Raw genomic sequence first — 13,028 nt, 5'->3', positions numbered from 1 at the left:
ACACAATGGACTTTTAACATTGAAAACCAGCGAGTAGTTTGTTATGTCTCCCCTCTCACTGTGAAATAGAGACATCTTTTCCTTCCTTATTAGGGGGAGAGAGAGAGAGAGAGAGAGAGAGCCTGTGGTATATCGAATACCAGGTGAACGAGTAGTCTTTGAAGTACTGCAAGCCTGTGTTTTTGCCGTTGCTTTGCTGTATGCTTGTGCTCAGTGATGGCTACCAATGCTTTATTTTGTTGGTGGAGGGGAGGGGGGTTCATTGCTAGCTGCCATTTACACGCGGGAGGAAGGGAAGCTGGGGGGGGGGGACTTTGGGGTTCTAACATTTAACTGTCATTCATTCTTTGGGGGCACTCTGTTTTCGTGGATGGTTGTGAGGTAAAAGCATTTCAGGATGTATATTGTATACATTTCTCTGACATTAAATGTACCTTTGAAACCTTTGAAGCTAGTTGTCTCGGGTTTGTGCATAAGGTGACAAGGCACTTTACAATGAAGAGCGGGTGGGTTGCTGTTTGTGTCCTGGACGTAATGTACATCTAGTTCATGTAGGTGAAAGGTACTGAGGCAGATTACCCACCAACATCTGCTTAGTCAGCTGGGTGACTATGCCATGGCTGGGCTACTTCCATGTGTGCTGTAGGGCAGCAATCCTGCTTGGCATTGCACTGGTGACAGGGTCAGCATTACTAATCCCTGTGTACACCTCTTGACACAGCAACAATTCGGTGCTTGGGTCGTCTGCCTGCTGAGCTGGCACTGGACTAGATATGATGCAAGTACAGCAGCCCCAGTGAAAATCAACTCACGAGAACACGTTCTTATATCAGATTTTATTTGGCTCAGTGTGTTTATGAAAGTGTGTGTGAGAGAGAGAATGTGTGTGTGTGTGTGAGAGAGACCAGAAGACATTGGAGCAGAATTAGGCCATTTGGCCCCTCAAGTCTGCTCCCCCATTTGATCATGGCTGATTTATTTTCCTTCTGAAACCCATTCCCCTGTTTACTGCCTGTAACCTTTGATGTCCTAATTAAGTAAGAGCCTATCAACTTCCACTTTAAACATACTCAATGACTTGGCTTCCACAGCCTTCTGTAACAATCATTTCCATGGATTCACCACCCTCTAGCTAAAGAAATTCCTCATCTCTGTTCTAACTGCAGGCCCTTCTTTTCTAAAGGCTGCACCCACTGGTCCTAGGACTCTTGCTATAGGAAACATTCTCTCCACATCCACTCTATCCAGGCATCTGTTAATGCATGTGAGAGTGTTAGTGTGCATATGAGTGTGTTAGTGTGTCTATGTATGTGAGTGTATGAGCATGTGTTCATGTGTGTGTGTGTGTGTGTGTGTGTGTGTGTGTGTGTGTGTGTGTGTATACAGGGGTATGTGTTAGTGTATGGGTGTGTGCGAGTGTCTAGTGTTACGAATGTGCCACAACTCTGGGGGGGCCGAAGGGTACAAAGTAGCCCCCTCCTTTGTGAGAATCGCAAGATTGCTATTAATTCGGGTCTGGGACCCAGGAAATGAGAGAGAGACATGCAGGATCCACAAGGGTTTGGAATGTGGGTCCTGGCCTCAGCGATACAAAGCCACGGATAACGGCCATTGTCTCTTGGAGACGGAATTGTGTATTGAGTACTGTTGAAGCCCTCAGGGAATGACCAAAGTGGACTGGTTGAGGGATTGCATCATCCCAACCTGATTGGGATGATCTGAGACCCCGTGAGCAAGGATAAAAGAGGGTCTGGGGAACAACCCCTTCAGACGCACCAGGAGAAATGCTAGAAATCCCGTGACAGCATTTAATAGCGATAGCCGGTGGAGGGCTCCTGTGCGTCCTTTTCCCTTGCCTGGGAATTGGGGCCTTACCATGGAAGAACGGCTTAGCAAAAGGAGTGGCCACACGTGACCAGCTACACCAACGGAACTCTAGAAGGATCGACATCATAAAAAGGAAAAGCTGGCAAGTTTCTAAAATCTCTCTCTCTCCAACAATTGAAAACCCAATGGTCCCCAAAGGCTGAAGCCAGTATGAACTGAGTGACTTTTATATTTCCATCGGACAATACATTATCCCCTAGACAACGATAGAGCTTATTTCTTATTGATTATTATTATACCCGCACTTTTAGATTTAGTATTGACGACATATATTATCTGTATGTTTGCATTGATATTATTTTTGTGTATTTTTACTAATAAATACTGTTAAAAATAGTATCATTGGACTTCAACGGACGTCTCCATCTTTGCTGGTAAGTGACCCAGTTACGGGGTTCGTAACACTAGGCTTGTATGAGTGTGCAAGGATGCATGTGTACCTGTGCATTTTTAAGACAATTTCACAGATACTGCCTGATTTTGAAATGTTTCTGATTGCTGAAAGGCATTCAGTGACAGTTTCAACAGCCTGTGGGCAAGGTTCGGGTTGGGTGAAGGAGCCTCGTCAGCTGGCAAAGCCATTCTGTCCATGTAGTGGGATAATTACACTGGGAGAGAAGATGCACCATGCAGAGCTGAGCGGATGAGCTGGCAAACACCTTCCAATGATGACTTCCTTGGACCAGGCTGAAAAGAACAACGGAGTGCAGGGGCAGGTAGCCAGAAATCACAGTCAATAGAGCCTCTGCTCTACTACTTGGTCGTTGTCAATCTGTTTGCAGAAGCTTGCTCTGCACAAATTGGCTGCCACGTCTTCGATACTACATCTGTGGCTGCACTTTAGCACCGGAGCTATTTTAGTCTGGAGCAGTGGATCATCCTTGCCTGTGCCCTCTGTAACTGAGTGTCCAGTTCACAAGTAGAGGATCCAGTTCTATTTTTATTGGAAGAAGACTTGGTATTTAGTCGATAGCTTTGATTATTGGGTTGAATTTTTTAAAATTTTCATTAGGCAGACTGTGAATGTCTTGCCTGTGATCTTATTCACTTCTGCATGTCGATCCTTTACTTGGTGAAAATCACCCTAGTAGAATTCTCAGTGACACTACCGTCTTCGGGAATGCTGTAGACACACGTTGCAGGTCTGGGATCATTCTAGATCAATAGTCCCTATGATTGACTTAAATTTAGAACACCCTTATTACATACGTATGTTTCCTCTTTCCACTGTCACTATAAATGACTGTGTTCATCACTGGCAACCTTTAATTCTAGCATACTGCAACATGAAAGAGTTTTAACATGTTAAAACTGAGAAATCTTACATGTTGGGAAAGGCTTTCTCTCTCTCCTACTCAACACCCCTCCTTACTATCCCCTGCACAAAGAAGTAGGCCATTTGGCCCCTTTAGGCTGTGCCACCATTCAGTTGGCATTTCACTACCTTCTTCTGAATCATTAAAGTATATTTCAAACAGTTGTCATTCAAGTACTACTCCCTCTGTTGCCCTTGGGCTGAAGTCTCCAAGCTCAAAATGATACCCTTCCATTTGTTGCTTCATCCTAATAAGAGAATTCTCCATCCACATTAACATATTTTGTTGAGCTCTTAGCTTGCAATGTAATCTCTTAGTGCTTTTTGAATATGATCTCTGTGGAGTTTTCACATTTTCTTTGTGACCATGCGAGTTTCCCTGAGTGTTGCAGTTTCCTCCACATCCTGGAAATGTTCGAATTGGTTGGTTAAGTGGCTATTGTATTATCATAACTGTACCAGTGGATGGATGTTGGGGGAATCAGGGGACATGATAGGCACGTGTAAGAGAAAGAGCTGTAGGAAGTTAGGTGGGGAATGGGTTTAATGGGATTCTTCGGATAAGGATGGAAATATAAGCATCTAAATGACCTATGCCACACAAAAATATGGGATGAGAAATTTGTGAATGTGAGACATCTTTCCTCAGACCGCTTTGACTTACACTTCCCCAAAATGTCATGTTAGTCTGAATTGGTTTCCCCTTCATGAAGTCATGCTGACTCTATTGATTCCAATTTTGACTTTCTAAACCTTCTGTTACTAGCTCTTTAATAAATAATAATAACATTTTTCCAATAATAGTCATTAGGCTAACCAGTCTGTAGTTGTTTCCTATCCCTTTTGAATAAGATTATCACATTAGCAATTTTCCTTCAATACACACCTTTCCTCTTTTGCATAGAGAAGGAAAGGTAGAAGAAATATTTACAAAAAAAGCTGTTTATTCAAAGCAAAAGTTCTGAATTCTTCAGTGGATTTGAAACAGATGCAATCTATAAGGCTATAAATGGATTTTATGAATATATAAAAATCATAACATTACCTTTTTGAATAATCCACACATTTTGAGGCATTAGACTCTAAAATGTTGCTCAGCAGTGCTTTGCCAATATTACCCAGTTGTTCTCCTGAACATAATCATTGCAATAAAAATCCTTTCTTCAAGCATAATAACCCAGCTGCGTTCTGCTGAAGGCCACACACACAGAATACTGGAGGAACTCAGCAGGTCAGGCAGCATTTACGGAAATAAATAAACAGTCGTGTTTCAGGCCGAGACCCTTCTTCAGGATTTTTCATCAGTCCCGATGAAGGGTCTCGACCAGAAACATCAACTGTTTCTTCGTTTTCATAGACGCTGCCCGACCTGCTGAATTCCTCCGGCATTTTGCGTGGTCTGCCTCGGATCTCCAGCATCTCCCGAGTTCCAAGTCAGAGGAAGTTGTCTGCCATTTAAAATCTTGCACCATTAGGGTTGGTTGTCTGAATGTATCACACATACCACTATCATGGATTAAAACATATGCCACCCCAGGCTACCTGATGCATGCACTCAGAATCGCATTCTTACCTAAAATTACTCACATTTTCAGGAAAAGGCTGACTGGGGTGGCAGGAAGACCCTATCTCCCATGATCACATTTTCCAGCAACCAAATGATGTCTGTGGAAAAAGGCATTGACCTTGGGCAGGTTTTGGCACTGATATATCCATGCAGATTCGTAGAACAAGGACGGCACAAGAGCAATATGAAAGCAAAACCAGGAGTGAGCCACTTAGCCTCTCAAGTTTGCCTTGCCATTGAATATGATTATGGCTAATCTATGCCGGCATCAACTTTGCTGTATTATTTCCCCATAGCCTAAACTCAAATCTCATCTTTCTATTATTTATCTGGCCTCACCTTCATTGTATCTAATGTTGTAGCCTCCGTCATCATCAGGGGCAAAGACTTCCAGAAATAACTACCCTATGAAAGAAGAAAATTTTGCACACTTGTTTTAAATGACTGGCATCTTGTAGTTATGTTCTCTTGTTTGTGACTCTCCCACATCTACCTTGGGAACATCTTTTGTGTTTGATTAAGTCAGTCCTCACTTGTGATAGCTCCAGTTAATACAAATCTGAACTGTATAATTTCTCTTGATAGAATAAACTTCTTGTGTCAGGAATTAGCCTGAGGAATCTCCTTTAGACCACCTCCATTGTTACTGTATCCTTTCTTTAACTGAGGAGACCAGAACTCTTCACAGTATCCCCGGTGTGGCTTCATCATTACCTCATACAGCTGTAAGAAATTTACCCTAATTTTAAACTCCAAACATTTAACAATAAATACATATATACTGTTTAACTTCTTGTTGGGTCTGCCTGCTAATCTGCCGTGATTCATGCACTGGAGCACTTTTTCAATTTTGTCCCCACATTCTACCAGTTCTAACTCAGAGTCTTGCAGAAAATGATAAGATGGGAAAGACATGCTATCTCTGTGATGTACATGCAATGGATATTCCATCTCAAGTATGATTCTGTTAAGGTCAAAATCAAAATTCAGAAGTTGAGCTCAAGTTGCATGCATTGCTGTTGAGAGCATGCAACTAGAGATGCAATACTGGTTAAGTGAAAGGAAAGTAGGCCTTTGCCATTTTACAGAAATTGCATTTTGAAGATTGGTCAATGGGTGGTGCAACCAGTAGAGCCACTGCCTCAAAGTTCACTGACTGAGATTCAATTCTGATATCCAGTAACACACACAAAGTGCTAGTGGAACACAGCAGGCCAGGCAGCATCTATAGGGAGAAGTACAGTCGGCGTCTTGGCCCGAAACGTTGACTGTACTTCTTCCTATAGATGCTGCCTGGCCTGCTGCGTTCCACCAGCATTTGTGTGTGTTGCTTAAATTTACAGCATCTACAGATTTCCCTGTGTTTGCGTTCTGATGTCCAGCATTGTCTATGTACTTTCTTCCTGTGATCAGGTGGCTTTCCTTTGTGTCTTCAGTTTATTTCTATAGGCCAAAGTTGGTTGTTTAATAGGTGGAAATTGCCTCTACTATGTACAAGAGTGGTAACATCTGATGGGTGGGGGAAGGGGGGTTGGATTTGATGGGAATCTGAAAAGAATAAAATATGATTATTGTTAATACATGGTGATAGTTGGTGAGGACTTGATGAACCTTAGAATGTGTTTCCACTTCGTTTGGATCTATGAAAATCTATTTTAGGTTAGAAAATTTGGTTTTTAATAGTTCTTCCTTTGAATGCTGAAAAAAGTACTACTGACTCGTTTAAGACTATGCAATTGTGTCATCACTGTAATCAAGTGACAATTGTCGGACAAAGTTCAGAGAGGCACAGATTGTGAAAGGCACAGACGGTAGTGCTTTCATCAAGTTACAATACACGAGTTCACAAAATCATCTGATGTTCACAGGCAGTTTGTAGAGTTGATTAATGTTTCATTGGACAAACAGAAATAGGAGGCCTCTCAGTCCATTGCATGGGATGCCCGACCTTTCAAACAACGGAGGAGTTCCAGGTTTCATTTTCTCCGTGTCCCTGTTAGTTGTTTCTTTCCAAATATTTTTCCAACTTCTCTTTAACATCAAATGTAGAGTCTTGCAGCAATGGACAGTAAGACTTGTGGATTAAGATATGTTAAAGGCAGGGGGAAATGAGTTTTCTATTAGGTAGGTTTAAAAATTACTCGTGGAGTGGGTGATCCCTTCAATTTCTGTGAAGGTAACATATTTCACAATACCTTGTTACTTCAAGCTTCAAATTAAATCTAACTTAGCTGCTTGTTCAGCTGATAATTGTTGGAAAATTATTTATCGAACAACAGTTACAATTGCATTCTAAAGCCACTGCATTTATGCATAATGTTTGCATTTACCATAGAATATAGAGCATAGAACAGTACAACACTGAAACAATATAGTGCTAGACCACTTAAACGAGTAATCAAATAGCCAACTAATCTAATCGCTTCTGCCTGCACAGTGTCCATATCTTTCAATTTTCTTTATATTCATATGCCCATCTAAATATTTCTCAAAAGTCTTTGATGTTTCTGCCTCTACCACCGCCTGAAGCAGTGCATTCCAGGCACACATCGCTCTCTGTATATACACAAAAAAAAACTTGCCCCTCGCGTCTCCTATGAATTTGTCTCCTTTGAACCTATCCCCTCTCACCTTAAATGTATGCCTTTTGCTATTACATATTTTCATTGCTGGAAAAAAGATCTGGTCAGTCTACCTTATCTCTGTCTCTCATAATCTTATAAACCTCCATCTGATCTCCCGTCAGTCTCCACTGCTCCAGAGAAAACAACCCAAGTTCGTCCAACTTTTCTTAAAGAGTACATGCCCTCTAATCCCGGCAACATCCTGGTAAACCTGTTCTGCAACCTCTCGACAGTCTTAATATCCTTCCTGTAACGCGGTGACCAGAACTGTATGCAATACTCCAGATGTGGTCTAACTGGTGTTTTATAAAGCTGCCACATACCTTGCTGACTTTTGAACTCCATACCTTAACTAATAAGGACAGGAATGCTATATGCTTCTTAACCACCCTATTTACATCACACATTTGCCTCACCTTCCACCTCCTAGTCCAGAGAACTACAAAGGAAGCAAGTCTCTCTTTACCCCAAAGAATACGTAACATATACAAATATGACAAACTTTGCAAATGCCAGAAATCCAAAGCAACACATACAAGATGCTGAAGGAACTTGGCAGGTCAGATAGCATCTATGGAAATGAATGAAAAGTCGAGACCCTCTTTTAGGACTGATAAAGGGCCTCGGCTTGAAACGTCGACTGTTTATTCATTTCCATGGATGCTGCCTAACCTGTTGAGTTCCTCCAGCATTTTGTGTGTGTGCTTATATACATATTTATCTGTGTAAACCATATGTATGCAGGATTTTGACATTCATAGGCAGTGTACTATTGGCTCAGGAGATTATTCGTCTGTTTTTGGAGTGACACTGTGGCACAATGAGCACAGCTGATGTTCGTATCTCCTGTATTCCAATGTATATCCGAGGATGAGCTAATGATTTAACAGACAGTAGAGATTCCTGCTCCACCTATGTTTCATGACATGTACTACCTACTGCAGTCATGTTAAAGCCCTAGACGGATAACACCAAGGCTGCCCTGACACAATCCTTCAAATCCACTGGAAGATTGGCAAATCAATATCAATGTCCTCTCTCAATATCAATATCAATGTCACAGCATTGAAAGGTCATTGAATTCCTGAGTACACACAGTCAGTCCTTTGAACAGGTCATGTTATTTGTGTGCAACACCAAATTTGCAAAACAGACGCTCAGTTCCAAACTCTTCCATGGCATGGCAGAGGAAGAAAGAGAAAACAGCTCAAGACTTCCTTGAGAGAGTGCAGTGCCCCCACCAATTTGTGTGGAAATTCTTGACTCATGTCTCCTCAAAATGGAGAAGAACCTTTCAAGTTGATAGTGTGAATCTAGACTTCTGTGTGCAGGGTATTACAGAAGTCTAGCAGAAGGAGTGTACTGCCTCCAAAACTATCCACCTACCTACAAAATAGTAAGCAGTTTTATCATACAGTAGAAAAAGGGTTGGAAAGTTGGAAGGAGAGGGTTCCATCACAACCCGGAGTGGATCCCATGTCTCAACAAAATAGAGGTTGGCAAGAACAGGAGTGGCAGACAAGCATTCTTACAAAGAAGTAGAAGGGGACTTTTCACTGTGTTAAAGGTATAACACACAAGCTGTAAGTGTAAATAAATGACATTTAAGCGTTCTTTAAGAGGTTTTCTTGTGATCAGTAATGCACTTTGATTGTAAAAAATGAGAAAAAACTTTCAGTGTTTTGTAGGGCTACTGCAGTTCACTTTGCTAAAGTAAGTTTTTCCATCAAAGGTTGTCCGGCTTCCAATTAAAATGATTTGGCTATCAAACTCATTGCTCAGGCAGAGAACAAAGCTTGCATGTAATCTGATAGTGCTAAATGTAGGTTGGAGAGCAATGACCGAGAGTAACCTCCTCTCTCTTTCACACAGCTCAGCACTGTGGTATTGCTCCTTCAGTCAGCTGAACTGCTAGACTGAAACAGCTGCCAAAAGCTACTTCAGACACAGCACAAAGGAAGTGCTGACTGGTTGAAGCGGTCGTGTTGAAGCAACTTGCTCTTTCCTCCCACCCTGAATCTTTATATCAGAAATGTCACAACCCAGTTTGAACCTGAATGCAAATCTTTTCAATCTTTTACTTCACTCTATCACTCACAGATGTTCATTCTGAGGAAATCCTCCTAAATATGCTGCCTTGCAGTCTTTCATTTTGCCTTTAAGACGTTCTAATAAACCCAACACTTAGAGTATTTCTTCTCATTGTCGAAGTTCCTCTGCTCTTGTTCTTTCTACATGCCTTGGTACTAAAGGTGTTGACTTCTCCTTTTTACAAAAATGTCTGTCAAGTTTGAGGGTTATTTTGTTATGTTCTGCTTTCTGTGGGTTAACGTGCGACATAATCATTGAGCTGTAATTGAGACAGGAAGCTCTTGGCTGGGTAGATGCTGAGATGATGTGTTCCTTCCAGTGTTTTGCAAAATTCCTTGTGCTGCAAGCAGGGGAACATCAGGATGTCAATGCCATCCTGAAGACTCCTCTGTTTTGAGCAGTCAGGGTCAGGAGAATGTGGATTTACACTTTGTCAAGGAGGCTTTGAGAGCATCCTTGGAGTTTCCTCCTTGGTGGAGGAGCTCAGAACAGTCACAGGTCAAGCATTGGATTTCTGCCCTGAAAGAGGATGCTGGGATTCATTCATTTCTCCCGCCTGTAGATGTGGTGTATTTTGCTGAGATAATGTTGGTGGTTTTTCTTCTGCACTTTAAGGTATTATGGCTGAAATAATCTGTGCCTTGGAACAGGAGGGCAAGGATCACTGCTGTTTGATATGAGTTAGGTGTCATTTTGTAGGTCTTGATCATCAAGTGCTCTTTTCATCAGTTCGACAAAGCTGGCCTTCTGTGGACGATGGCGAATTTCATCATTTGATGTCTCTTTTCAAAGAAGTATGACTTCTGAAATATGGGAAGTGTTCCAGATATTCCAGGGTTCAAAGTGGACTTTCTTGTTGGATGCTGGTGTTGTACATTGGGGCCATTTTGCTGAAGAACTATTGTCTTGTGGGCAAGTGGTACGTAGAACCATTCATCTTAGATGCTTCAGTGAATGGGTCAATGGTGACTTGGATCTTAACTCCAAATGTACAAACACTGTCAGACTTCACATGTACACTGCAGCTCAATGACTGAAGTTGAAATGCCCTTGGTTTTGGTGTGGAGGTGCTGTAGATTGAACAATTTCTCATAAATTAGCTTCATTCCAATTGGATCCCCAATGGAAGTAAGTTGCTAAACTAAACATGAGCGATGAGCCAAGGCCTAACTGAGACCATTATGGACCATTAATGAAAATAACTGCTCCTTAAGGAGTGATAAGAAGCTCTTCCACTTTGCCAGAAGTAAGTAACTATGTACATATTCCTGCTTGGAGGTTATCAATGTCAGTTGGCAACATGAAGGTGTTTTCATTTTGTGCTCGGTGTCCCACTCTCCTCGCAACCCCTGAGGTTCCAACCGACCTCCCCCCTCCCTGAAACACTGTCACAATCCCATTACTAACATGCAAAACTTTGCCAAATGCTTGGTGTGGTCATATTCTGATGAGCTAATCAGAGAATGAAGATGAACACACATGGAAAAAGTATACAGCTGGAAAGCAGCCGACCAGATTCTGTTCTTCATTAACCCAGTATGTTGGATAGAGCTGATTTTGGTGACATTCCTTTCTTCTCAATATCAATTTAATCAAATTTTAACTCTGGTTTGATGATAGTGGGGTTATGTTTATTTTTGGGCTGATTTTCTTCCTCTGTCCCTATTGTTAAAACCTGTTTCAGAAGTTGAACATGTTTGATGCATCATAGTTGGTGCAGTTCCTGTTAAAATGTGCAGAAGCTTTTGAAGCATATACAAGCTGAGAGGTTATTATCGGTCAGTTCACATGCCTGTAGTCTTTGGCTTCCCACCTGCACGTGGTTCATCTGTGACTATGAATATTAATGAGATTCTGTTTGAGTCCAAGTGTTGAGCACAGACACTGAACTAAAGTAACCCCACAGAAGTATTCAGTGAATATATACTTTCCTTTTAAGTTGGCAGTCTCTCAAAATTTTATTGCTTCTTTGTTTTTACTTGCCAGTTCAGATACATTGGAGAAAAATTAGGCTTTTTTTTTCCAGAATGTGCCAACTTTTTATTTTAAACTGAGATTCCATCTGTTATCTTAGGGGGTTGTAAAAGATCCCATGACACTATTTTGAAATGCAGTAAGAGAATTGTGAATGCCTTAGCCAGAATTGACTGCTGACAAAATATCACTAGAAGGAATGATCTGCCACCAATTACATTATTGTTAGGAGGAGTTTGTTGTTTTCAAGTTAGCTGCATCAGGACAGCGATACACTTACAAAAGTACTTAATTACTTACTTACTTAATTAATTAATTAATTAATGTAGCATTAATACTTAATGTTGCATTAGGTAACATGAAATGCAAAGGAAAAGCTAAGTTTATTAATATAAGTATTTATTCTGAAAATACCCTGAACCAAAAGCTAAAGCTTGGTATCATCAGGTGGTAACAATAAATCAAGACTAAGGTTACTTGTTGAGGAACAGTGAAGGAGTGAACCAATAAACAACAATATAAGCCTAATGATGGGTAACCTTATTCAAACATACAAGGTCCTAACAGAATAGATGCTGAGATAGTTCCTCTTGTGGGAGAGTTACAAACAAGGTTACCAAGTAAGAGGTCATATTTAAAACTAAGCTACATAGAAATGTCTCCTCTCTGGAATTCTCTGCCCCTGCAGGTGGTGGTGCAGATCATTAGATATGTTTAAGATGGAGATACAAATACTCAAGAAGATAAAGGTAATGAGGCTTACGAAGGAACAAGCAATATGCTGGAGGAACTCAGCAGGTCAAGCAACATCTGTGGAATAAAGGAATTGTTGACATTTTAGGTGAAAATTCTGAATCAGGACTAAAGATAGAGAAGGGTGATGGTTGGTATAAAGAGGAGAGTCTAAAGGGGAGCTGACACAGAAGAAGAGCTGAGGATGGTGTAGAACAGCCATATTTTTATTGATTGATAGACTACGCTTGATTGCAGTGTAAAACCTGCTCAAATTCTTTGCTTACTGATTGCATCTTATTTTTGTGTGTAGATCTCAGGCTCCGGGATTTCTTGATTGAAAATGAGACACTGTCAGAATTTCTGTACCAAAACATGTCGTTTGATCATCGGACAGTGGATAAAATTCTGGATGCTGATGTAAATTTTGAAAAGGTAAAAAAAAATGACAGTAGTTGTAGAGTAATATAGACAACAACACCCAATCTTAGTCCGTAATCCATCATAAGACTTTGTGTCTGGTTCCACGTTGTGCCAGCTTTTCTTGTTATATGTTCCTGTGCTAAGATTTATACTATCAATTTCATCTTGTTGCCTTGTAACAAATCTGGTTTTCTGGAAATTTACATGAAACTGTCCATGTAAATTTCTAATGCAGTAGTTAATATTATGTGTCCATGCAACAATATGGAAGATTGTCCAGATATATCTAATATATGGAAGTACAGTCCAGCAAATCTTCCAATCGGTTCTGGTCTCAATCATCAACAAAGTGAATGAACGTGCCATCTACAGTGTAATTAAGTGCTATTTACTAACCAATACCACCTTAGTAATG

At 40.9% G+C, this 13,028-nt stretch overlaps 1 protein-coding gene across 1 annotated transcript in view; it reads left to right on the top strand.

The window, feature by feature from the left end:
• The window catches only part of LOC132396862 (phospholipid-transporting ATPase ABCA1-like), a 170,581-nt gene that overhangs the window by 63,646 nt on the left and 93,907 nt on the right, over positions 1 to 13,028 (top strand). Inside the window, exon 6 of the mRNA XM_059974869.1 lies at positions 12,504 to 12,625. Within this exon, the coding sequence (XP_059830852.1) occupies positions 12,504 to 12,625 (122 nt within the window). The remainder of the gene's footprint in view (positions 1 to 12,503; positions 12,626 to 13,028) is intronic.

The sequence above is a fragment of the Hypanus sabinus genome, chromosome 7 (assembly GCF_030144855.1).
Source record: "Hypanus sabinus isolate sHypSab1 chromosome 7, sHypSab1.hap1, whole genome shotgun sequence".
NCBI lineage: Eukaryota > Metazoa > Chordata > Chondrichthyes > Myliobatiformes > Dasyatidae > Hypanus > Hypanus sabinus.
Note: the sequence above shows the minus strand (reverse complement) of the source record. Positions and strands in the feature narration are given on the sequence as shown.